The sequence below is a fragment of the Mastigoproctus giganteus genome, chromosome 6, assembly GCF_048544385.1.
Source record: "Mastigoproctus giganteus isolate SK-2022 chromosome 6, ASM4854438v1, whole genome shotgun sequence".
Classification (NCBI taxonomy): domain Eukaryota; kingdom Metazoa; phylum Arthropoda; class Arachnida; order Uropygi; family Thelyphonidae; genus Mastigoproctus; species Mastigoproctus giganteus.
In genome coordinates, this window is record NC_143580.1 from 140962700 (window position 1) to 140988224 (window position 25525).

At 35.7% G+C, this 25525-nt stretch overlaps 1 protein-coding gene across 1 annotated transcript in view; it reads right to left on the reverse strand.

Annotated features, from left to right (window-relative positions):
• The window catches only part of BBS1 (Bardet-Biedl syndrome 1), a 235284-nt gene that overhangs the window by 98147 nt on the left and 111612 nt on the right, over positions 1–25525 (reverse strand). The window contains exons 8-9 of the mRNA XM_090375359.1: positions 24464–24595; positions 10349–10455 (exon numbers count right to left, since the gene is read on the reverse strand). Coding sequence (XP_090231485.1) covers positions 10349–10455; positions 24464–24595 — 239 coding nt within the window. The remainder of the gene's footprint in view (positions 1–10348; positions 10456–24463; positions 24596–25525) is intronic.

The following is a 25525-nucleotide window of genomic DNA, read 5'->3' on the forward strand; positions in this document are numbered from 1 at the left end:
TTTTGAATTTGCTGTTGGTAACATCATCAGTTCGTTCCACTGTATAGAATTTATGTACTGTGTCAGACCATCGTAGTTGCTTTTATGAAAGCAATAACCCTTCCCTTTACCCCTAATGGTTGGTTAGTTGGTTGGTTGGTTCTTGGGTTTTGTTGGCACATTAGCAACTAAGGCTATAATGCGCCAAAACTAGGTGATATTTAAAAATTTTTGTTTCACTGACCTAATTATTAAGGTCACCCAGTCAAGATATAAAATGACAACGGTATAAAATGTAAAAAAGATAAATCAATAAAGAAATAACATCAACAAATAAATTTTAAATACAAGTAAAAACCTTTATTGATTTAAAATAGCTAAAAACAGCAGACACATTGTCATTGTCAGATAAAATCTGACTGAGTGTATACTTTTAACCATCTGCTCAGTCAGATGGTTAAAAGCAGTAAAACGGATATTGCTAAAATCTGGACAATCAATTAAAATGTGTCTAATAGATAAAATTGTGCCACAGGACTCACACATAGGAGGGTCATCAGCCCTCAGCAAAAAAGAATGAGTCAAATGACTATGTGCTATGTGGGTCCGGGCAAGAACAACTTCCTCCTTACGATTCCTGCACCGTGGACTGCCACGGCGCAGTAATTGAACCATGGACTGCCACGGTTCAATTACAGGCTTTATACGATATAATTCATTCACAGTCTGTCAATTCCACGAATCGTGCCATTGGGAGTGTATCTTTTCATGTATTATTAACTCCTAATGGTAGTTACCTCTTTGAGTAAGTCCCACTTCAGCACACTGTGATCAGTGCCACCTAGTGGTTCATTTATCCGCAGATTCTTAATGCATGAAGAATCACTACTGATAATCAAATCAAGAGTATTACTCCCTCTAGTTGCCTCCAGAACATGCTGATGTAGAAAACAATCATCCAATAAACTCACAAGAGCCTTGCTAGTGTGTGAGTGACCAGCCCACAAATTCCAGTCAATATCTGGGAAATTAAAAGCCGCCATTATAAGACTCTCTGATGTACTGGCCCACTCTATTTCCCTGTACAGTTTCTTATTATACTCATCAGAGTCATTAGGCCTATAGCACACTCCTACTCTCAATTTTGATCTCCCAATGCTTACGTCACACCAAACTGACTCGACACTGCACTGTCCAGCAATGTCGACTGGCTTTTATGTTTGGATTTTATGTGTTTCTTAACTAATAGCATAACCCCTCCTCCCTTCCTATCCTGTCTATCCTTTCTGTAGACATTTTACTCCCCAAATTCCAGTTCTGCATTCCTTAAATCTGTGTGACACCACGTCTCTGATATCCCAACAATATCTGCCTTTGATGTTTTGAGCAATACCTCAAATTCATCAAATTTATTTGATGGGTGATTATTGTGAATGCTTTTTGTTTCTAATTAATTTTGTGTCGTCGAGGAGGGGGGGATGCTTAGGTATAGTGTTTATCTCACCCATCCCACTGCTTTAAAATCGGAAAACGAGTACTCGGTTTTAAAACAGCGGCAAGTGGGGAGATAAACACCCTAGGCATGTCAACCCAGGAGGAAAGGGGGCAGGGCTAAACAGTGAGTGGCACCTGCCAATCACTGCCTTCTTCCTGACTTTTAGTTGAAGTATGGAGTGGTACCCAAGATCTGAATTTTTACCAGGTCTTTTCCTAAGTAAACTCAGGTAAACTCAGGTAAATAATTACAGAGTGATATTTACATGACCTTGAGAATGCCATGCACTACAAATGCACAGGTAAATAATTACAAAGATCATTTCCTGATTAGTTATTGATCAGTGCGTTTCGACAGGTGTCTTTTATGTAGAAAATATTTTACTTACTCTGTCATACCTCTACATATTACGTAGCAAAGTGAGCAGGGGCAGAGCCCCCTAGTTATTTTTATTATAGTAGTAATCATCGTAGTAATGGCAAAATGATATAAGGAAGCAAGCTTATACACCATCAGCCAAAAAAAACCACCTATTTCATTTTCCCTTCCCTCCTAATAATTTCTCCAGTACTTCATTCCAACTAACACCGACTCCCCGTTTCCACAACAGTAAATTTAAGTTTGAAATATCAATTACTCTCCATCTCTTAAATGAAATTTTTGCACATCTGTCCTGCAATTTAAATGTATGTTCCCTTATGCATGTGTTACCTTAGAATGAGGATGCCATCATCATTTGGTTTACATTTAAAACCTTAAACACTTCAATCAGTTCTCTTTACAGGTACCTAGTTTCTGATGCGGCAATTTACAGAACTTCAGATTTCCTAACAAGAATTCACTTTGGTGCTCTGGACTAATTTTGTTACTCTTCTCTGCAGCTATTCCTAAAGATCCACATCCCTCCTTTATAATTTCTTAGATTATATTATTAATCAGTTGAAATGTAGATATGAAGGGTTGAAGAGAGTTGCTGATTGCTGTTGCTATCAGTGGCAGCAATCTATACTCAAACTGCTGCCACTGAAGAATTATTTGATAAAGCAACAGTGCTAGCAAACAGACATAAAAAAAGTAACAAGTATATCACATGCATTCGATTTCATTTCTTAAATTAATTGAATTTTTTTCCCTTTTTCTGTGATTAACAGAAGTTGTTGTTATTTGGTTTTTATGAGCATTAGCAACTAAGGCCATATTGCTCCGGGAATATGCGGTGCTCATTCCCTGACCTTTCCGCATCCTCCATATTTGGTAGTGACGGGCTCGAACCCCGGTCTAATCAAGAAGCGTGTGCTACGCACTGCTGCTCCTTCCCACCTGGCTACGGAGGCGCCATTAACAGAAGTGAAAAGTAAATAATAGTTATCTCTTATCAATTAATTACTAAGATTACAAGTTAGTTAATGTATGCAGTGCATTACATTTCAGGCACAAGCAAATTTTTTCTTAAATTAATTATTTTTTTTTTTTCATTTTCTTTTTCTGTGGTTAATAAAAATGAAAAGTAAATATGGTTATCTCATCAATTAATTACTAAGATAGCAACTTCATAGAACACTTAATAAAACTATTGTTTTACATTCTCTAAACCCTTTGGCCGTTCAGTTTAATTACAACTGTGTAATTGGAAGAATATGCCTTTGTGATTCTTTGTATGGTTTTAAGAATGTTTTATGTGCCACTGACTCAGCATGAATGGACAGTTTTTCGTAAAGATGCCTGTCTAATTTCCATCCATTCTTTTGAACCATGACAATGTTATTCTTGATCAACACCCAAGTTTTTATATTTAGTACAAACAGAACAACCTAATTTTCCATTTTGTACCGAGTTTTAAAAAAAAAATTACTTGTTTCTAATTCCAACAATCAGGAAGTTGCTGTTCTGCTTCGTGACTAACACATTGATCATTTATAATATCCTCATTATCAACATTTATATTCATAGAATTATTTGATGAAATAACTTCACTATGAATATTAATTTTCTCGATTACACTAGCAGAATCTATAGAAGCAGATTTCTTCATTTCTTTGTCTTTTCCAAAAAAAAATAATAAATTGGACTGTCTTTTCATGGCTAATAAATTTAAAAAAGTGCTTTAAAAATTATATGCCTAGATTTTGATAAATACTCGATAATAAGCAATACACAATACACTTCTCCCTGGCGCAGAAACTCAACTGATTACTTTCTCTGTCGCACTTACCCTCATACACAAATCAGCCTGTCTCACTTGCACACTTATACCTATTATGTAACTTATGACAACCGTTTGAATCGACAATCATTACACGAAACACAGCATGCTAAGTGACATTTTGCAGTACTGTCTGTTTGCGAATAGAAGACACTCAATAATTGAATTCAGGATTTAATTTGTAAAATAAATGATCATTTCAACAATAGGCTTGCAAGTTTTCAAAAAAAAAAATAACAATAGGGTCTTGTGAGTCCACAGAAGTTCACTATAGCCACCACTCCTTTTATACCTTATAGATAAATATACATTGAAATAAGTACTTTCTCCAAAATAACATGTTACTAAGAGTTCATATAATAACAAAAAATTCGTGAAAGCAGTTTTTTTTGATTATTTTGCTCATACTAAGACTACAGGTAGCCGTATAACCAAAAAAAAAAAAAAACACAACGAAATACACACTAATACTTTGTTGGCTCATCCCTTGCTTTCTTGACTAATGCACATCATTGTGGCATTGATTGGTAAGGTTCTGAATGTATTCCTGGAAAATCTCATGATACCAAACACGGATTAATATCTCCAGCAGCTCTCTAAATGTTATTTGTTTCTTTTGCATTATACCCTTTTGTTCCAACAATTTTCATATGGACTGAGATCTGGAGAGCTCCCAGGCTATGATATTGTGGGAAGTGATTTGTTCTTCAATCATTTTTGCACCTATGGACAGAAAAGACAGTGAAATAAATTACATTTATATAAGCAAAAGTGCAATGTTTTATAAATTTAAAACTTTTGCTAATTCTGTGAAGTAATACTTATGGTTTTGACCCTACAACATGGAGCAGAGTCATCCTGAAAAATGCAACTGGCAACATCTGCATAGTGATCTCTAATTGGGAGAAATAATTTTGTTTCAAAAATGTCCTTGTTCCTTGTACAACTCAGCATTCATTGTACTCTTCAAATTCAAGACTACCAACTCCTCTATGTGAAATACATCCCCATATCATTTGAGATGCAGAATAAAAATTGAACTTCATAATCAGGTGGATAATTTAGAGACACCCTGTATTATGTCTGTAAATTGTATATATTCTATAGTCGATTTGTCTGTTTGCTGGACGAAAAATCCGAGTTTCTGGGAGAAAAAACCACAAAGTTAGGTCACATTTACTTAGCAGTGGCAGTGTGTGCCCATATCTCCAGTGCTTTGGGACAGTTTTATATTATTTCATTGTATTCCAGACCAGGTGAACATATAAATCACACTATTGCATATCTACGTGTAGTTAGAGATTTGCTATCTAAATGCTGATGTCAACTGCGGTTAACCTTATGGTACAGCCATGCAGAAGACAGAACAGGCACACACACAATGGCCAGATATTTACTGAATACACAGTTAACCCCACATTTCAAGTATTAAATCAGCCAAATAACTTGCCAACTTTCAGCAGCACCATTAGAGAGAATGACACTGATGTCAAATATAAAATACTATATATGGGAAACAGCAACCCCAGAGCAACGTATCAACTCTGTGGTACTACACTGACAGTGGTAGAGAATGAAAAGTACCTGAGGGTAATTGTGCAGGCAGATATGAAGTTCTCTGAGCAGTGCAGATGGGCTGAAAGAGTAGCTCATGGTGTCTTGTCAATGATATACAGGAATTTTTCTAGCAGAGATAAGGAGGTGATTATTCCCTTGTATAAGGCAATGGTCAGGCCACACCTTGAGTACTGTATACAGGTCTGAAGGCCTCATTTCAAGAAGGATGTAGAGCTGCTGGAATGAGTACAGAGAAGGGCAACAAGATTAGTGAATGGAACTAAGGGTTTCTCTTACGAAGAAAGGCTTAAGCTTTGCAAATTACAATGTCTGCAGACTAGGCACTGATGAGGTGATCTGATAGAAGTTTATAAAGCCTTGAATGGTTTGAGCATGCATAATGCCAATGGGATTCTTCCTCTGGCTCAGAATAATCACCTGAGAGGGCATAAATTCAGATTGAGGAAAGAGAGATGTAGGATAAATGTGTGGAAATTTGCCTTTAGCCAGCGGGTAGTTGGTTGGTGGAACAGACTTCCATCCCTTGTTGTGGAAGTTGATAGCCTAAACAAATTTTTAAAGCTCAGCTGGACAGGTATTTCGAATGAATGGAGGGGTGAAATAGAAGTGTTTTTTTTTTTTTTTTTTTTTTTTTTTGGCTGATGCTGCATAAGCTTGCTTTCTTGCATCATATGCCTCTACTAATGCTAATGCAATTCAACAGTTTATAAAATTACAGATTGGTGTGTCCAGCCAGCCTGGCCCACATCAGATCATAGAGCAATTACTTTCAAACTAAATAAACAGTTACAAACAGCCCAACGATCCCTGTTGGATATCAAAAGATATAACATAAAGAAAGAAAATTGGAATATCTTTAAAGAACTTACAACAGCTGAGCTGTAAAAGCAGGAAAATGAGTGATCCAGATCAAACATCAATTATAACCTGGATGACTATTCACTGATTATGACAAATGTCTTAAAAAAAACATTAAACCTGTCTATCCAAACAAAAAAACAAGGAAGCAGGTGGTGCTCTGAACTGAATATATACAGAAGAAGGCAAGAACCCATTTTCAAAGGGTTCTTGCCTTTGAAAATGGAGAACATTTGCAGAACATTTTGGCCACAAAACTGTTGCATTGAGAGATTCTTCTAGGACTCTGAGAATATACTTCCCTCATATATTCTTCTAGGACTCTGAGAATATACTTCCCTCATATATTCTTCTAGGACTCTGAGAATATACTTCCCTCATATATTCTTCTAGAACTCAATATACTTCCCTCATTAGAGAAAAGAAAAAAGAACTGTGGTGGCACTTGGTGGGAACTTCTGGAAACACTGATTTTGTTTGTTGTTTGGTTTTTAGGAGCATTAGCAACTAAGGCCATATTGCTCCGGGGATATATAGTGGTCATTCCCTGACCTTTCCGCATCCTCTGTATTTGGTGGTCATGAGCTCGAACCCCGGTCTAATCAAGAAGCGTGTGCTACACACTGCTGCTCCTGCCCACCTGGCTATGGAGACGCCGGAAACACTGATCCTTGGGGAGTTGTCTACAGAATAGTGACCAACAAGTTGCCAAGAGGAGATGTAATAGAAACTACAGTTAAACCAGATGGAACTCCAACCCTGTGTTGGGCAGAGCCTGTGAACAACATCTTAGACACTATTATCCAGACTGGGGCTAGTGATTATTCCCCTACTCGGATTGACATTATAAAAAAAAAATACCGAATATGAAAATGTCTTTTACAACAGAAAAATTAGAAATAGCTCTAACCAAAACCAAAAACAACAAAAGCCCTGGTTTTGACCTCCTAGAGGTTTAAATCATCAAAAATTTATTGAGAGAAATCGAGAAATTGGTTATCCCCCCCCCACTACTTTCTAGTCCCCACTATCTCTTCCCAATTTCACTTTTTTTTTTACTGGGCTTTCCCTGCCTTAGACTTGGCTACCTCAGGGTTTGCCCTGCCAATGCTTCATACTCCCCACTGCCCGGCCCACCTCTTCGTGGAACTAGACAGTAAACTAGAGGTTTCTGTGTGAAAACACAAGCCCCTAGGCTAATAGACCGGATGAACAACAATGCAACAATCATAACCCACACTAACACTATACGAACACTCATTAACCTACATAACTCTAGCCTTAACAGAGTTTGTATTCATGACATTACTTGATGCGGAATTGGGAGAAACCCCAGAGCTGCATTACAATTAACACTATACACTACATGCAGATGATATGCAAATTTGGTGAAAACCCCTCATGCTCTAGTAAAACTATACTATACACTATGTGCAGATAATACAGTCATGATGAAATTCTTCTCCTCTTCTTCATCTAACAGTCTACTAGTCATCAGAACCAATCAAGTTGGATTTTGATTCATCAGAGAAAACAGACATTCCATCCATCCTCAGCATGCTCTTTTGCCCACTTTAGATGCCAGGCTTTCATTTTTTTGCATCAAAAGTGCCTTCTTTATTGAGTAATGTCTTACTAATTCCAATGAGAAAAGGCATCTATATACTGCAGCAATACTTTCCTTTGCTCCTGTATCCTCCTCCCATACCGTTTTGAGTTATGTCGATTAGGATCTTCTATTTTGTACATAAAAACAGACTATAAATCTGTCCTGCACTGCAGAACATATTGTTGTTGTTGTTGTTTTGGTTTTTAGGAGCATTAGCAACTAAGGCCATATTGCTCCGGGAAATGAGGTGGTCATTCCCTGACCTTTCCTCATCCTCCGTATTTGGTGGTGACGGGCTCGAACCCCGGTCTAATCAAGAAGCTTGTGTGCTACGCACTGCTGCTCCTTCCCACCTGGCTACAGAGGCGCCCATAACATATTCTTGTACATCCACTTCCTTTCTTTTTTATTTAGACTGCCAGTTGCTGATAATTTTTGTAAAAAATGTGCAATTGTTGACTAATTGCAGTCAATCCTTTTAGCTATTTCATGCACAGAATATCCCTCTGCATTCAATGCAGTAGCAACACTTTTCCTATGTGGCATTAATTGTGAAAACTTGGCAAGCACAGAATACTGGGCTTTTTGTATATGTACTGTTTTTATACTGCTGCTAGGGGATGCAATCATGTATGGCATATGACATCATCTACGAGAGATTGGAACCTAGATATATATATATATATATATGATGATGAAAGACGTTAATGCTATTACAAACTATATATGATATACTGCCAAATTTCATAGAAATTTGGTGAATTTTGTAAGTTGTGCAATTTTTTTAAGCACCATTGTATAAAAGAGGAAAAGAGTGGGGGAAAGAACTGAACCTTGAAGAACATCAGCATTAGTGGAGAAATTAGAAAACAAAGAGCCATCTACCATCACCAGCAGAGAAAGAAAACTGGATGCCCAATTACAGAAAACAGTTGGCAAACCATAAGAAAAGCTTTATGCCAAAGATGATTAAGAGCCTTTGAAATGTCAAGAAGAACTACTTGAATTTCACATCAAACTTTTTCATTGAATTTGTCCATAGATAAGTAACATAAGCCAGTATATCACCAGTGGATTGACACTGATGAGACCAATACTGGCAATCATTAATCAGATGGATGGATGGATGGAAGTTTAGGAGTTGGTAATTAAAAGATTTCTTCATTACTTTAGAAATAGTAAAAATAAGTACAATGGGATCAAGGTTTATTGGATGGGAAGAACTTATCACACTTTTTGGGAACTGGCTGAATAAGAGCAAATTTCCAAGTAGAAGGGGAAATACTGCTGGAAAAAGAAAGTGCAAAAAGGTGGCACAGAATAGTAGTGTACCGGGAATCGTAGGAAGTGGTTTACCAAGACCATCAATACAAGAGTTAGAAGACAAGTATGACGCTAGCTAGTTCAGCTTTACCTTTAGCTGAACCGGCAATGGAATCATCCAGTTTTGAGAGGTGGGAATAGAAATAGGCAAACGTTTGGCAAAAAATCAGAATGCTCAACTACCATTTGGACAAGAAGCAGGTTTTCTACTCTTAGCCTGTTCAAAATCTAGTTTGGACTAATTAATAACTGCTTTACAATTATTGTGAGCTTTGATGTAGGCAGAAAATAAACCTGCATATTTCAAAGCAAGCCAATTCCAATATGCAACATTCTTAACTTGAAAAGCCTTAGCATATTTATTGGAAAACCAAGGTGATAAAGGGTGAGATTTTAAGATGGACTGTGGAACAAAGGAATCTGAGCAAATATTGACATCAGAAAAGTTAAAACAGTAATCTATTCAAGGAAAAGAAGAACAGAAACCACACAGATCACCCCATTTTGCATTCTTATAATGCCAAACAACAAGGTTAAGAATGGCCACAAGAAAAAGGCTCCATTGGAGAAGAGAACATCATCAAGTTGTGTGATCTGAGAACCAACCTCCACTCTGTACTTGGAAGGGTTCTTTGTGAGAGTAAATTGTAAAAGAATCTCGACCAGATGAGTCTGTGTGATTAGAGAAGAGAAGCCCGCTGGAGATGTGAACATTAAAATCACCAAGAAAACTGTCCATCCATCTATCCGTCTGTCTGGAAAGTTGGACTAAAAGTATTTCCACTTACCACATATATTTGTGAAATGAACAAGGAAGTGTTTAGGAGGTTTATATCTATAAGTTTGTTTTATTAGTTTTTAACTATTTTTCATATATTCAGAAGTAAGAAAAAGTGGAGAGGACATGTTGCATGAAGTAATGAAATTTTCAGATATGCTACACACAGCAATGAAAATTGCCTCACTTGTTAGGAAAGTTGGATTGGAGAAAGCCAAGTTTCAAAGAGACAAAGTCAAAGAGTTCCAAGAGTAGAGCTGGGAGAATGATAAAGAAAAAGGTGAATTTTGACAGAATAGGGTACAGGAATTTTAAGCCAGATTAGATCAAAAAAGAGGAGATTTCAAATTACCAAGTCTCTGACAGGTAATATCAGAGCTGACATATGCACAATCATGTTCTACCCATAGTATTATTTTACGTGGAAAACAATAGATTAGACAGAACACATTTAGTATCAAATGCTTCATGTAATATCAGAAAATATTATATCTGATATTAAGAAAAGAATTACTAGGTACATACCTCTTTAAAGTATATAAACAACCATCCCTACATGCTATAACAATACGATATTCAACATCAAATAGGCCACTCACGTCCAAAAATACTGGAACACTAGGTACTGTCATCTATAAAAATATATATATTAACCACATACATTTAAATTATTTAAATACAGAATTATATTACTAAACACTATTTTATACAAATTCAGGAAAATAATAAACTGGATTTTATTTACTTACATATGAGAGAATATGTTCAAATGCAATAGATCTTTGAAGCATGCATGAGAGAGAGAGAGAGAGAGAGAGAGAGAGAAAGAGAGAGAGAGAGAGAGATACTGCACAACATACCACTTTTTATACCATCTCTGCCTCCTTTGCATGCCTTTACTTTCTTAACACAGATGGTTTTTCAGCTTCTAAACACATAAAAGCTTCTGAAATATCCTGATGTTATTAATATTTTGAGCTGCAGTGTTACATTTCTATATCCTCATCTTTCATTCCTTGGTTTTTGAGTTAGCATTAGCATTAGCAGGAAAAAATTATGAAATAAAGCAAGCTTATACAGCATAAGCCAAAAAAAAACCCCTCCAATTTCACCTTTTCATTCCCTTCAATATTATTATTATTATTATTAATATCCATATGATGCAAGGAAGCCTGAGGCTTATGCTGCACCAGGAAAAAAAAAAAAACAGTTCCCGAGTAACCCTGAGAGAGAGAGAGAGAGAGAGAGAGAGAGAGAGAGAGAGAGAGAGAGAGAGTGTGTGTGTGTCAAAATTAGAAGGGAATCACCAAGAAAGAGAAGAATGATGATATCCAGCTCAGGACCCTGGGTGTGCCAAGCCCATACTCACCAGATGTGAGCCCCCCCAGGGTTATCGGCAGTGATTCATCATGCATTAAGAATCTGCAGGTAAAAGATCTCCTAGGTAGCAGTGATTACAGCGCACTGATGCGAGATTTACTTAAAGACAACTTCTGTCAGTGTTAGAGGGAAAGGCTTTTGCTTTCGTAAATTCTATAAAGTGGGACCAACTAAAGATGTTACCAACAATAAATTCTAAATGGGAAGCATTCAGGGAATTAATCATAGACGCTACTAGGCTTTTCATACCAACTAAAAAATAATGTTCAAGGCTTAGACCTAAATGGATGTCAGCTGAACTAATCAGACACAAGACAGAAAAAAATGCATGAGATGGATATAAATTCAGGTGGTAGAGATGACTATGATAGATATAAACTAGTCTGTAATCAAATCACAAAACAAGTTACACAAGCTAAGTCATATTACAGAAGTCAATGGCAAAGAATAAAGAAAAGCAGCAAAGATTTCTTTACTTATATTAACAAGTAAAAGGAAAGGATTGAATCATATCGACTTAAAGTCTATAGTTGAACTGTCGATGATCCTGCTTGGGATCATCAACCAAACTGAATAGGTATTTTGCATCTACATTCCCACATGAGGAATTGTTGAACTTGGTGTTGAACATGAGGTGGTGGGAGGGGGTTCATTAGCTAAGAGACAAAAATGCATAAGGTGTGTGTGTGTGTGTGTGTGTGTGTGTGTGTGTGTGTGTGTGTGTGTGTGTGTGTGTGTGTGTGTGTGTGTGTGTGTGTGTGTGTGTGGCCAATTTGAAGTCTAACAAGCAGTACTTCTTCTCTGTGATTTTTCTTGATGCTGGATTCCCATATTTGTGGATTAGGTTTTATTTCATGTAATTTATTGCTGGTTTGATTTCTCCCTGCCTGGGTCCATTTGTTTTCACTTGCTCTTCTTACAATTGGTCTGAAATCAGATCAGTATAAGGAACTATCATTGTTTTTTTTTTTTTTTTTTGGTAGTTGTGATGCTGACTAAGCTGTGCTGTCTGCTTTGTCATTGCCTGCTATTTAAGAATTATTGACACAGAATGTCAATTTCCTGTAGGAGAGGAATGAAAAGAAGGATGTTTTCCCCTGTATGGCTGAGATGGCACTGAGCAAATCAGAATATATTAATGCAGAAAGTGACAACTGCTGACATATTTCTTTTATTGCAGGCTGGATAGCATATAATTCTGCACAGAGTATGATGTGCTCAACTGGAAGGGAATACAGCTGCTGCACCTACATGTGACTGGGACTTAGAACTACCCATATGGATTATGGAGTTTCCCAATGTGTTCTGAAACACAATTAGCATGTTATCTTTGAATGTTATGTGATGCAATGTCATTTTCTGACCAATGAGAAAAAAGTACAGATAAATGTCTAGCTCGTGTCTTATCCCATGGCAGTAAAGGCATATTTGTGTTTTTCTCAATTTTGTTGAGATCAATTTTCCATTTACATATTATTTCTTGAAGGCATAGCCCAGCAGGCCTAGGCTTATTATTAGGCTTATAATCATAGAAAATTAGCCAAAGAAGTTGGTTGAGATATACCCAACAGGGATGGGATGGAAGGCTTCTTATTTTGGGAGCATACTGGCAAGGTAGGTTTTGTCTTCTAAGGTAAAGTAGGGGATCATGTGCTTCTATGTAAGAGCTGTGAACTGGCATGGTTCTGTAGGAACCTAGTGCATATTGAAGGGCAATGTATTGAATGGCATTCAGAGATACTAAGATACTCTTTTTAGCTGAAGCATGAACTACGGCTCCAGAGACTAATTGTGATCAGACTAGAGTACAGTACAAATTGAGCAATAACTGCCTGTCAGCACCTCAAGATGTTTAGGATACTGCACAAAAGATATTTAATTTCTGTAGACACATAGTTCGCAGGTAGGTATTATGCTTATGAAAATTTAGTTTGGTGTCTAAAACTAAACCTAATAGTCTTAAGGAATTTGTAATGGGTATTTCTAAGCCTTTCAGTCTTAAGACAGGTTCTGAAATTGTCAGAAGTGTATCATTCAAGTTAATTGATGGCCATTGCATTTTGTCCGATTTTCAATTTTAGTTATTGCCAGTTGTAGTTGTCTTTCAACAGTAGCCATGTTTGCTGATTGATGGGAAATAGCTAGATCATCCATATGCATATAGGTTTCTGCTGTAGCTGGAATGTCTCAATTATGTTACTGGTATGTAATGCAAAAAGAGTTGCACTTAAAACCAATCCTTGTGGTATTCCTTCTCTCATTTGATTCATGGACAAAGCATTCTGGAATCATACTTGAAAGGTCAGAGATGGAGGATATTCTGAGTGAATCAAGGCAGGTTACCTCTCAGTCCAAGGTTGCATAAGTCATGGAGAATTCCATATCTCCAGGTGGTGTCAAATGCTTTATTAATACCAAAAGTTGCCATTACCAATTTTTTTTTTTTTTTTTTTTTGTAACAAGAGCATTTTGAGTGTTAGCTGCAACTTTAATTTGGATATCAGTTGCAGACCTATTACAATGGAAACCAAATTGGTGGGCTGATATAACATCCTGATCTTCAGTGATCCAGAAGAGGCTTTTGTGAACGATCTTTTCTAGGATTTTTCCTAAACAGCTTGTCAGATATACAGGCCAATAGCTGCTGGGGGAGAAAGCATCTTTCTCATGTTTTGCTATGACCTAAGCTGTGGTGTGAGAGACATCCAATAAGACTAATCAAGAACAACAGTCATTATTATAAGATAATTAATTTGTTGCTATACATATGTTTTTTTTTTTTTTTTTTTTTTTGGAAGGAACTATAAAGAAAAACATAGCACTAAAACTAATTATATATATATCACACTGAATGTTGTTGTTTCATATATATACATTTGTATATATTTTTTTTAGAAGTGAATGGGAGGAAGTGATTTGATATGAGTGTTAGTAATGGCAAATGGTACAAGGGAGCAAATTTATATAGGATCAGCAAAAAAAAAAAAAAAAAACACCCACACTGTTCCTCCACATAGGTGAGCTGATATAATATCCATCTAATAAGGTCTCTAATCCTTCCTTAAATTTATTCAAAATTTATCCACTACATCAAAACCAGGTGGATCAATCAACAATCAATTCATCTCTTATGAAAGCAAATTTTTGCACATCTGGCAATCTTTTTTTTTTTTTTTAAGTTTATACCCCCCCCCCCTTACTCAGACAATGCTCTCATTGTCTGAGCAAGGGTAAAGATTCCTTCAGAATTTATTCAATGCATTTGAAGCCTTAAACACTTCAATCAGGTCTCTTCACAGTTGCCTAGTTTTCAGATGCTGCAAATTTGCAGAACTGAAGTCTGTTTTTTGATAAGGATACCCTTTTATGTATGTCTGGTTCTTCATTGAATTTAAGCTATCAACTTCCAAAACAACAAATTGAAGTTTGTTCCAGCAATCAACCACCTGCTGACTATCAAATATCCAATCTAATCTTCCAAATATCTAATCTGCAGTCATCCTTCCTCAACTGAATTTGTGCCCCCGAGTGTGGGTTCTGAGCAAGAGGAAGATACCCATCAACATTGAGCTTGCTCAGTCCATTCTAACCCTTAAACACCTCAATCAGATTAACTCACAAGTGCCTAGTCTCCAGATGCTGCAATTTGCAGAACTGAAGCCTTTCTTGGTAAGAGCACCTCTCTGTTCCCCTTGCACATCTCGTTATCCTTCTCTGTACTCATTCCAGCAGCTTTACATCCTTCCTAAAATGAGGCCTTCAAACCTGTATGTAGTACTCAATATGTGGCCTGACCATTGGACAAGTGTATATGTAAGGACGGCACCTAGAATGTTTGTTCGACTCCACCTCGTATCTCTACGAAGAAGAGTATCACTACAAATGGGCAAGATATGTGTGTGACATAGGTTTGTGTGTATTATGTGTGTGTTCTGTTGCTATGTTCTGGCCTCTTGGCTACCCAGAAACATTAGTCACCTGGACAGATGATTCTGGGTACTCGTCCACACCATGGGAAGGTGGGCCAGTCCCAGCAAAACATGTACTGTCTCAAGAAAGACTCTGACCCACCTAGTGTTGCCAGCAGTGTTGCCAACTCTTAATAATATTTCCCGCTAGCCGCATACTCAAAATCCGCTATTTTTAACACTTAACCCGCCAAATTTTTAAAATTTTCATTTGTTTGTACTTTGTACAAACAAACAAATAGTATATATAAATAGTTATTTATTTTCTGTTTTTAATATAAAATCAATATCTAAAAATCTAAATTAATTTCGAAATTCAATATCTCCTCATCATATGCTTCTTGTGTACCTATTTTGCGAAGTACTTCTTCAGGCAAAACAATTTTTACAACACTTTTCAACTCTTTTGAGCCCGTATCGTACTGATAAGATTGCATTAACCATGCCAACACTGATTCTGTTGCGTGTTTTGTTTTTTACTAGATTTAAGTTGCTGAATGTTCTTTCCAAATCTGCATTGGATAATGGCAAAATTAAAATACCCAATGCAAATTGGCTAATTTCTTTAAATGGATTTTCACCGCTTGCATCTGGATATTTCTAAACTTCTGACCAAAACTTCATTGTATTGTTGATGTTTTCCCATTTAACAAAAGTAATGTTTATATACTGTTGCTCATTTTTTTCAATTTGATTCAAAAGATTTGTCTACTCTTTGTACTTCAGATAAGATATGTTTTAAAAATAAAATATACGCTAAATTACTTTCATCTTTGAACATTGAATAAAGAAGTTGTGCAGTATAACATTTGTCAGTCAAACGAGTTATTTCAAAATGGGCTTTTATTTCAATATACTGTTCTAAAATTCTTGTTATAGCAACTTCAATGGATAATCACCTTGTTTGACACGAATGAACTATCTTTTTCGGATCTGCACCATCGTTTATGGCACTGTATAAATATTTGAATTGATTTTGTCAGCTAGTGGATTTACTAAACCAATTATAAGTTTCAGCGATCATGAATTCTAGACTTCTAGGGAATGTTTTGCGGGTTGCATGAGATACTGCTAATTGCAAAGAATGACATACGCATTTAATTAATATCAATTTCGGTACATCGGACTTTGAATGTGTATAAACGCTGTTATTAACTCCAATCATAACGCTAGCATTATCTGTCCCAATGCCCACAAATTATTTAAATTCTGGTTTAAATCGTTTCAGCTAATTCTTCATATTATTTTTGGTATATTGTAATTATGGAAGGTAGATTAAATGATACTGAAAACAGACTGGCTCTGATGCCGTAGCCTAGTGGTCAGGCGCGCGGGTGCATAAGTACACGTGCCTTGAGTGACCGGGGTTCAAGCCCGTGACTGCTGAATACGGTACTGTTTCTTGTATTCTGTGTATCTTGTTAACTCCTCTGACCGTTTGGTCGTCCCGGAGTATAAACAGAAAATTCATTTATTTATTTAAAGGAAGTTTAAAATTTTCCAGCGTTATTTTAATTGAATTTGAAATATTTTCAGCGTTACATTGATCATTTCAGCATTACATACTAATTCTACAAGAGCTAAGAATGTAGAAACTCTTTTATCGAATTGCTCATCATAATACACAATTGCAATACCTAATAGTTTTGTTACACTAATATCGTTTGATTCATCTAGTAACAAACTATAATTTGAAAAGCCATTGAGCACTGACTATAATAAATCTTTCTGAAAGTGGGGGTGTAGGATATATTTTATAACGCCGTTGCATTTTGTTCGATGAATTTTTAAAGTTTTGGCTGTTTGATCTTGGAATGCATTCTTATATAATTCACCAAGGTGGTCTATTGCCAGTATTGACGAGTGAGCACAAACAAACAAACTTAACTTTGCTTCAGCTTCCACTGTTTGTAAATTCTTGGTGGGAAAATTTAATTTAGATTGGTTGCCTGATCTATTAGGTGAAAATGGTTCTTCTACTGACTTAATATGTTTGAAAGTTTTTAAATGACTTTTAATGTTATGTCGGTAATTCGGATCGCATTTCTTGGAAGCCAATCAAATACGAAGAATAAAAATTATTCAATGCCATTTCTTCGCGGTTTCAAAAAAGGCGTCATTAGAATTTTTCCCACATTTTTAGATTTGATTCAACGATTAAAGCTATGACCCAACGGTCAGGTCGTTTGACCGCGGGCGTAACTATGTAAAATTGTTGTGGTTCTCCTCAGGGAAATTCCAGAATAATATAAAACTGATTCTTCGCTTTATAAAAAAAAACAAAAAAAAACCTATGAAATATGATATCCCTACTATGTTTACGATGTATATCAATAAAACATTTCAATTATGAAATATTTTATTGTTAATTAAATAATTAATTGAACAATTAATTTAATATTTGTTAAATAAATATTTCTTAATTTAAATGTTACATTGCCAAAATATATAAAATGCTAAACATTTATACTCTTCCCGCTAAAAAATCCGCTATCCGCTATTTCATATTTTTATCCGCTAAACCTGAAGCAATTCCGCTAAATCTAGCGGGAAAACCGTTAAAATGGCAACACTGGTTGCCAGAAGGTGGGTCAGATTCCTTGGGGGGTGGGGGGGTATTACAGAGGGAGGAGGAGAAAGAAAGAAGAGCGGAGGGGGATAATAAAAATAAATAAATTAATTAATTTAAAAAAATAAGTAATAAAAAAATAAAGAAATAAATAATAAAAAAATAAATAATAAAAAAAATAAATAATAAAAAAATAAAGAAATAATAAAAATTAAAAAAATAAAGAAATAATAAAAATAAAAAAAATAAAGAAATAATAATAAAAATAAAAATGAAATAAATTGGCTGCACAAGAATTGGAACTCAAGGAAGAGCGCGTTAAGAACAAATTAAATAAATAAGAAAATTAGTAAATTAATAAGAGGAGTTTACCTCAATATAGTACGTGGAACACTTCCGTATGATACCCTCCAGAAATTAAAACGGAAAAAACGAAAAAATCGAAAAAATATTTTCATTCCTGTGATCACGACAGTCGGTCGAAAAGCATTGTCAGCTTCAGGAAGGAAAATCGTTTTGAATATTTTCGTTAGATTCTTTTAATTGCGTTAATTTGAATTTTAATTGTTTTGAATTGATTTTGAATTGTGTTAAATTGATTATTTAATTATTTATATTTTACTTTAATTATTTATATTTTACTTTAATGTACCGGTAAGTTGTCGATTTTTTCGTTTTTTCCGTTTTAATTTCTGGAGGGTATCATACGGAAGTGTTCCCCGTACTATATTGAGGTAAACTCCTCTTATTAATTTACTAATATTATTATCAATGTAGAACATATTGAGTATTACAGCTCTGATTCATACTATATAAATAAGAAAAATAATAATAATTTAATAAAATAAAAAATAAAATAAATAAATGAAATGAAAATAAATGAATAAATAAACTAGCTGCACTAGAGTGGGAACTCCAGACAGAGTACGTGGAAAAAAAAAAAAGAAGAAAGAAGTGGTGGAATGTGAATATGGAATCCTTAAGTCACTGAAGAGGTATTGTTAGATGCAGTAACAACTATGTAGCTCTGCTTCCTGTGCTCAAAGACTTGGGATACCTTTAGATTGTCAGGTGTTTGGAGTAGAGGCTGTTGTTGTTATTTGGTTTTTAGGGGCATTAGCAACTAAGGCCATATTGCTCCGGGATATGCGGTGGTCATTCCCTGACCTTTCCGCATTCTCCGTATTTGGTGGTGACAGGCTCGAACTCCGGTCTAATCAAGAAGCGTGTGCTACGCACTGCTGCTCCTTCCCACCTGGCTACAGAGGCGTCCGAGTAGAGGCTGTGGTTGCTGTTCCGAGATACCTGGCACAGCCTGCAGCAGGGTCCTTCTTAAGTCGTCATTCAACCTGCATTCGAAAAGAAGATGTTTCCAATTTTCTGATCTGCCACAGAAACAGCAATACTGGATTTGGTAGCAAATCCAGCAGATGTAACTTTTCATTGAGGGACCCTTGTCCAGTAACCAAGTAGGAGGATTCCAAGGTGAGGGAAAGCCAGGTCTTTACCATTTTCGAAGTTGTGAAAGTGACAACAGGGAGGAATTTTCTGGTAATGGAGCCTGTGTTTGAGGTGTTCCATCTTGACTGCCAAATGTTGACGAGTTCGTTATAACAGCGAGCTCTTTCTGCTTTGGGGTCAGCATTGAGATTTAGTTCTGGCCCTGTATCTTCATTGGTATTTTCTTTTTAATTCTGAAGTTAAGTCCTCTGAAGGTTACAAGCAGCAAAGTTCCAGCTTTCACCTGGATGGCAGCTATAGACACTGTTCGGCATAATCTGTGCATGGCCAGGAGCATAGCACGTTGAATGGAATTGACCTTGACTTTTGTGGTTTCACCGGGTTCATACTTACGTTGAACCCGGTGAAACCACGCTCCTGTTGTGTAGGTCACAATGGGGATGAAAACAGCTTTATAATACAAAGAGAGTGCTTTGTTGGAGAGTCCTCAGTTACTCTTGGAGATTCTCATGATTGCAGCTGAAAATCGTTTCATTTTCCATTGCCTTATACAGTGGGATAATCACTTCCTTACACCTGCTAGCAAAATTCCTGTATATCATTGCCAAAACCTAATGAACTGTCCTGGTAGCTTATCTGCATTACTCAAAGAACGTCATATTTGACTGCACAATTACCTCCAGGTCTTTTTCATTTTCCACTACCCTGAGTGTAGTACTACAGTTGATATGTTACTCCGGGATTATTGCTTCCCATGTACAGCAGTTTGCATTTGTCAATGTTAAACTTCAATTGCCATTTCTCAGCCCATCTGCCTAACTTTTCTAGATCCTGTTGCAATAGCATACTGTCATTAATCACCCTGCCAACCTTTGTATCATCTGCAAATTTGGACATTAAGCCTGATATTGGCTTCATCAATATTATTATTATTGCTCTTATATTATTTCTCCCTGATTGGGGGTTCCACCTCGTGACAGATATTGCTACCAAGTACAGGGTGGTTGTTGTTGTTATGTCTGATGTTACTGTTGGTCGAGGAACTCTCTGATTATCCTACAGGTGTTCAGGATTACGACTTTCTGGCATGAACTAGGTCTCCCAGCAAATACCTTGTAGGTATTTGCTGGGAGACCTATTGCTGCTAGGCTGTTATGTAGTTTCTTTGGCACCATACCTGTGGTTGACACAATGATCGGGATGGTCATTACTTGTTGCATATGCCACATCTCTTTGATCTCCTGTCTTAGGTTCGCATACTTCCTGATTTTTTCCCCATTGGTTTTCTGCAGGTTGACAGTGTTAGGTACCGTTATGTCAAGGGTTATGTCCGGTCTGTTGTGTGGGATTGTCTTATCCATTATTATGGAGCAGTCCCAGTACAGCTTTTGGGTTGGGGTCTCTAGTACTGCCTGGGATTTGTACTTGTAGTACGGTGCACTTTCACTTTCTTTATTATTATTATTATTATTATTAGCTACATAGTGCAAGGAAGCCTGAGGCTTATGTTGAACCAGCCAGAAAAAAAAAAAATTCCCCGAGTTACCCTGAGTGAGAGAGAGAGAGAGAGAGAGAGAGAGAGTCAAAAGTAAAAGGGAAACACCAAGAGAGAGGAGAATGATGATATCCAGCTCTGGATCTGGGTGTGCCAAGCCCATACTCACCAGATGTGAGCCACTGGGATAAATATCATTGATAAATATAGAAAACAACATGGGCCCTACATTGCACTATTAACATTATTCCACAAAGAGCAATGTCCATTGGTTACAACTCTCAATCTTCTCCCACTCAACCAACCCTTCATCCATAGCTGCAATTTGTCCTTAATGCCACTGCTCCAATTTGTACAGCAACATGTGCAACAGTATCGAAATCCAAGTATATGATGTCAAAATTATGTTTTGCATCCAGTTTTCTTTGTGACCACATCATAGTATCCAGTAAAACTGGTTAGACAAGATTTCCCATTAACAAATCTAAAACATGTCTGAAGTATAATTGCAGACTTGTCTAGATGATCCTGAATTACTTCTTTTTCCAGTGACTCCATTATTTTTCCTGAAACAGAGGTTAAACTTACAGGTCTGTAATTACTCATCATCCTTTGATCCCCCCCCTTTGGGAATTGGAATACATTTGTATAGCTCCAGTCCACAGGGACTTCCTTCGAATCCATGGATGCTCACATAATTATGGCTAAGGGTTTGCATACTTCCTTTACTGCCTCCCTTAATATAATTGGATAGATCCCATCCACCCCAGGTGGCTCTCTTATGCTTGATTTCAACAATTTCTCTTCCACTTTACTCTAAGTTATTACAAAATCATTTAGCTTCCTGTTAGAGTTTGATAAACATCTGGCATGCCCTTCCCTAAAGAATTCCTCATGTTTGAATACAGATACAATTCATCAACAGTCATACCACTGATATCCACTGGATCAATTTGAATCTGCTTTTGATTGCCTAACCTAATTTTTGACTTCACTACAGACTAGTTTATATCTACCACAGGCTTCTGTATCACCCGATAATTTATATGCATTGCATGCATTTTTCTTGTCTGTCAAGAGTCTCATCAGTTCATTTGACATCCATTTTGGTCTACATCTTGAAGGATAGTTCTTATTTGGTATGAAAAGCCTAGTAGCATTTATGATTAATTCCTTGATGCTTTTCATTTGGAATTCGTTGATGGTAACATCATCAGTTGGTTCCATTGTTTAGAGTTTAAAAACTGTCTGAGACCATTGTAGTCACCTTTATGAAAGCAAAAACTCTATCCTTTACCCTTGACAGTACTTATATCTTTAAGTATATTCCAAATCAGTATACTACAGATCACTGCCACCTAGTGGTTCTTTTATCTGAAGATTCTTAATACATGAATAATCACTGCTGATAATCAGATCAAGAGTATTTCTCCCTCTTGTTACCTCCCTAACATTCTGCTGTAGAAAACAGTCATTCCATGAATCCACAAAAGTCTTGTTAATCTGTGAGTGAGCAACCCACAAGTTCCAGTCAATATCTGTATGGTTCAAGGAGTTCTTCAACTGTCATATCTTCACCAAGTGATTCAGGTAAATCTACAACACTTGACTATTGTCTAAGCATGCCTGTTTTGTAATCTGTTTTTTTTTTTTTTTTTGTACAGCATCTCTCTAAATTCAAGGTAATTTTGGACACAATCACACTGAGGCTTAGTTTGTTGAAAGCTCCATTCATATTTGATGTCTAAAATTGCTACCATGCTGCTCTACATTTTGCAGTGCTTCCATCATGTTTAAACAACACAAAAAAAAAAAAAAAAAAAAAGTCTCTTATTGTATCCTCATCAGTTGAGCCAATCAACTGTTCCAGTATATAATATAAATAATATAGTTTAAATGATGCAATTACACCTGGATTTCTATCTGTGACAGGCATCCCTTTGGAATACACACACACACAAATGCACAAGGTGCACATTTGCTCAAGTCTCCTTTAATTTTCCTTGGAGGGATCGAAGTATATTATACTTCTAATTAACTATATTTAATTAATTTAATCAATATATGAAGTAATCAAATTTTGAAGAACAGTTTCAGCATAATAAACAGAAGTGATGGGATTTTATAGTAAAATCCTGTTGCAACAAATTGCTGAAGGGTTTATGAAACATTTTTTGTATTGAACTTTTATTTTAATAAGAATCACTCAGAATTATTTAAAAATAACTATTATTTGTTTGAATAAATTGTTTCACTTTTGAAATTATATAGCAGTAGCAATTTCTGCTTTATTTTAATAAAATATAACCTTTAAAATCAATAATAAATAAATAAAATGACAAAATAAGAAATTACAAAAGTAAACATTCATTCAGAGGTTCTGAAAGTGTATTTTATTCATACAAAATTTATGAAATCACATATTCAGGTACAGTTGTGATATACTCATATATAAGTTATTGTTGAAATTAAATGGGCCTTTCGTTCTGGATTCTATAGTTTAAGGATAGATGATTTCTGTATAATCAAGAAAAGTTTTAATAATAAATGATATGAAGTTTTCAGAGTTAAATAGGCCCCTTCATCAGCAAATTCTAATGAGATTTATGAAATCACATATTCAGGTACAGTTGTGATATACTCATATATAAGTTATTGTTGAAATTAAATGGGCCTTTCGTTCTGGATTCTATAGTTTAAGGATAGATGATTTCTGTATAATCAAGAAAAGTTTTAATAATAAATGATATGAAGTTTTCAGAGTTAAATAGGCCCCTTCATCAGCAAATTCTAATGAGATTTAAAAGATACAGAGTTGGGCATGCAGTGATGCGTGCATGGACACATGGTTAAACATTCAACTACTAAGATTGCTGAAAGTTAATAAATTCAATGATCTTGAAGTGCTGGTCAAGACATCAAAGGCAGATATTGTTGGGATATCAGAGACATGGTGTCACACAGACATAAGCAGCGCAGAACTGGAATTTGGGGAGTACAATGTGTACAGAAAGGATAGACAGGACAGGAAGGGAGGAGGGGTTATGCTGTTAGTTAAGAAACACATAAAATCTAAGGAAGTGCATCCAACTGATGTGGGTGGACAATGCAATGTTGAGTCTGTTTGGTGTGACATAAGCACTGAAAAAGGAAAAATGAGAGGTGTGTATTATTGGCCTAATGAATCTGATGAGTATAATGAGCAATTGTGCAGAGAAATAGAGTGGGCCATGGTTACTCTAAGTAATCTCAGCACAGCTTCAATGTTTTTAATTTCAGTATTAACCAAGTTGGAAATTTTTCCGAATACCTACAAACAGCAGCTACAAAATTCTTATGAAATTCACCATAAATTGAAATCATACAGTTAATTTTTCAAAAGTAAAGATTTGTAGTAGTCCCCAAAATATCAGTTAAAAAAAAACACTATAAACAATGAGGCAGTCATCACAAATCCTGAAATTCAAATAATAGCTACACTGGTTACTCACAACTGATTAACTGGAATGATGCATATCAATGTTTGTGCATGTTGTTTACTGTTAAAATTCCATCTTACCCAGTCATATTTTGAACACAAATCTGAACATAATTTTTTTTGCCATTTTACATAGTTTTGTAATTCATGATTAATCTTTAATATCTTGGAAATAAAGGCCTTTTGAGACATATAAGAACTTTTCTTTCTTATTTTTATCTGTAGAGTATGCTCCAACATTTGTTCAATTCAATATGCTTAAACACACATACATATTATATATACTTACAGCAGCTAAAATGGTAAAAGCATCTGGTTCTAAGATATAGACATTTTTATTTTCTGTTCCTAAAACCAAACAGCTGACAGCATCCTCTTCTGCCATAGATTTTTTCATGGTACTAAGTGCAGTGACCACAGTCTGGGGGAAAAAAAAAAAAAAAAAACCCTGTATATTGTGTTATTTTATTTTAACAATTTATTTTATATTTTTATTTTTGAGCATCAATTTTTATATAAATTAATATAAGAAAAATGGAGCATATTTCCATCACCAACATTTGGATACTTCTCTGTTCATTCATACTTAAGATATCTTGAGTACTGTGCATGACTTAGTATCACAGGGTTCTATTGTACAGGCTGACTCAAAATTTGTGCAACCAAAACTTTACAGTTTTACCAGCTTATGTAATCAAGTAATTATAATAACTATAATGACAATAAGTAATTATAAAAAAATTATAACAAATGTAGAAAATATCCACCTTTTATGAATACGTGCACAGACTCTTTTTGTCATATTGTATGACACCTTTCATAAAATCTGAAGATTTGTAATTTTATTCTGTATATTGGTTTTCAATTTCTCCATCTGGAAATTATCTCTTTCCACTTTGCCTTTCAACAAGCACTACAACTATTCCAGTGGTGTTAAGTCTTAGGATCATGGGGGACAAAATTTTTTATAAATAAGACAATACCAAAAAGCCTCTCAGCATAGCCACCGTTTTTTTTTTTTTTTTGGAAGTGTGACAAGTCACCTCATCTTGTTGAGTAGTGTGATAAACTGGGGTATTAAATCCCGATATATATTTCCATATGTTGTGTTAACCACTGAAAAGGAATCAAGCTTCATCAGTAAAGAAAACACAGTCCAAAATTCCAATTCCATCCAAATCAATAAAGTGCAAAAAAAAAAAAAAAATAATGACAATCATGTGATCTTTCTTTATCAACTTCAAGTTTATGCATTACATTAATAGAAGTGGAGGCTGAACTTTTTAACAGGTCTTCGTATATTTGAATAAGAGATACCATGTTTCGCATGCAATAAACAAATGATTCAGTT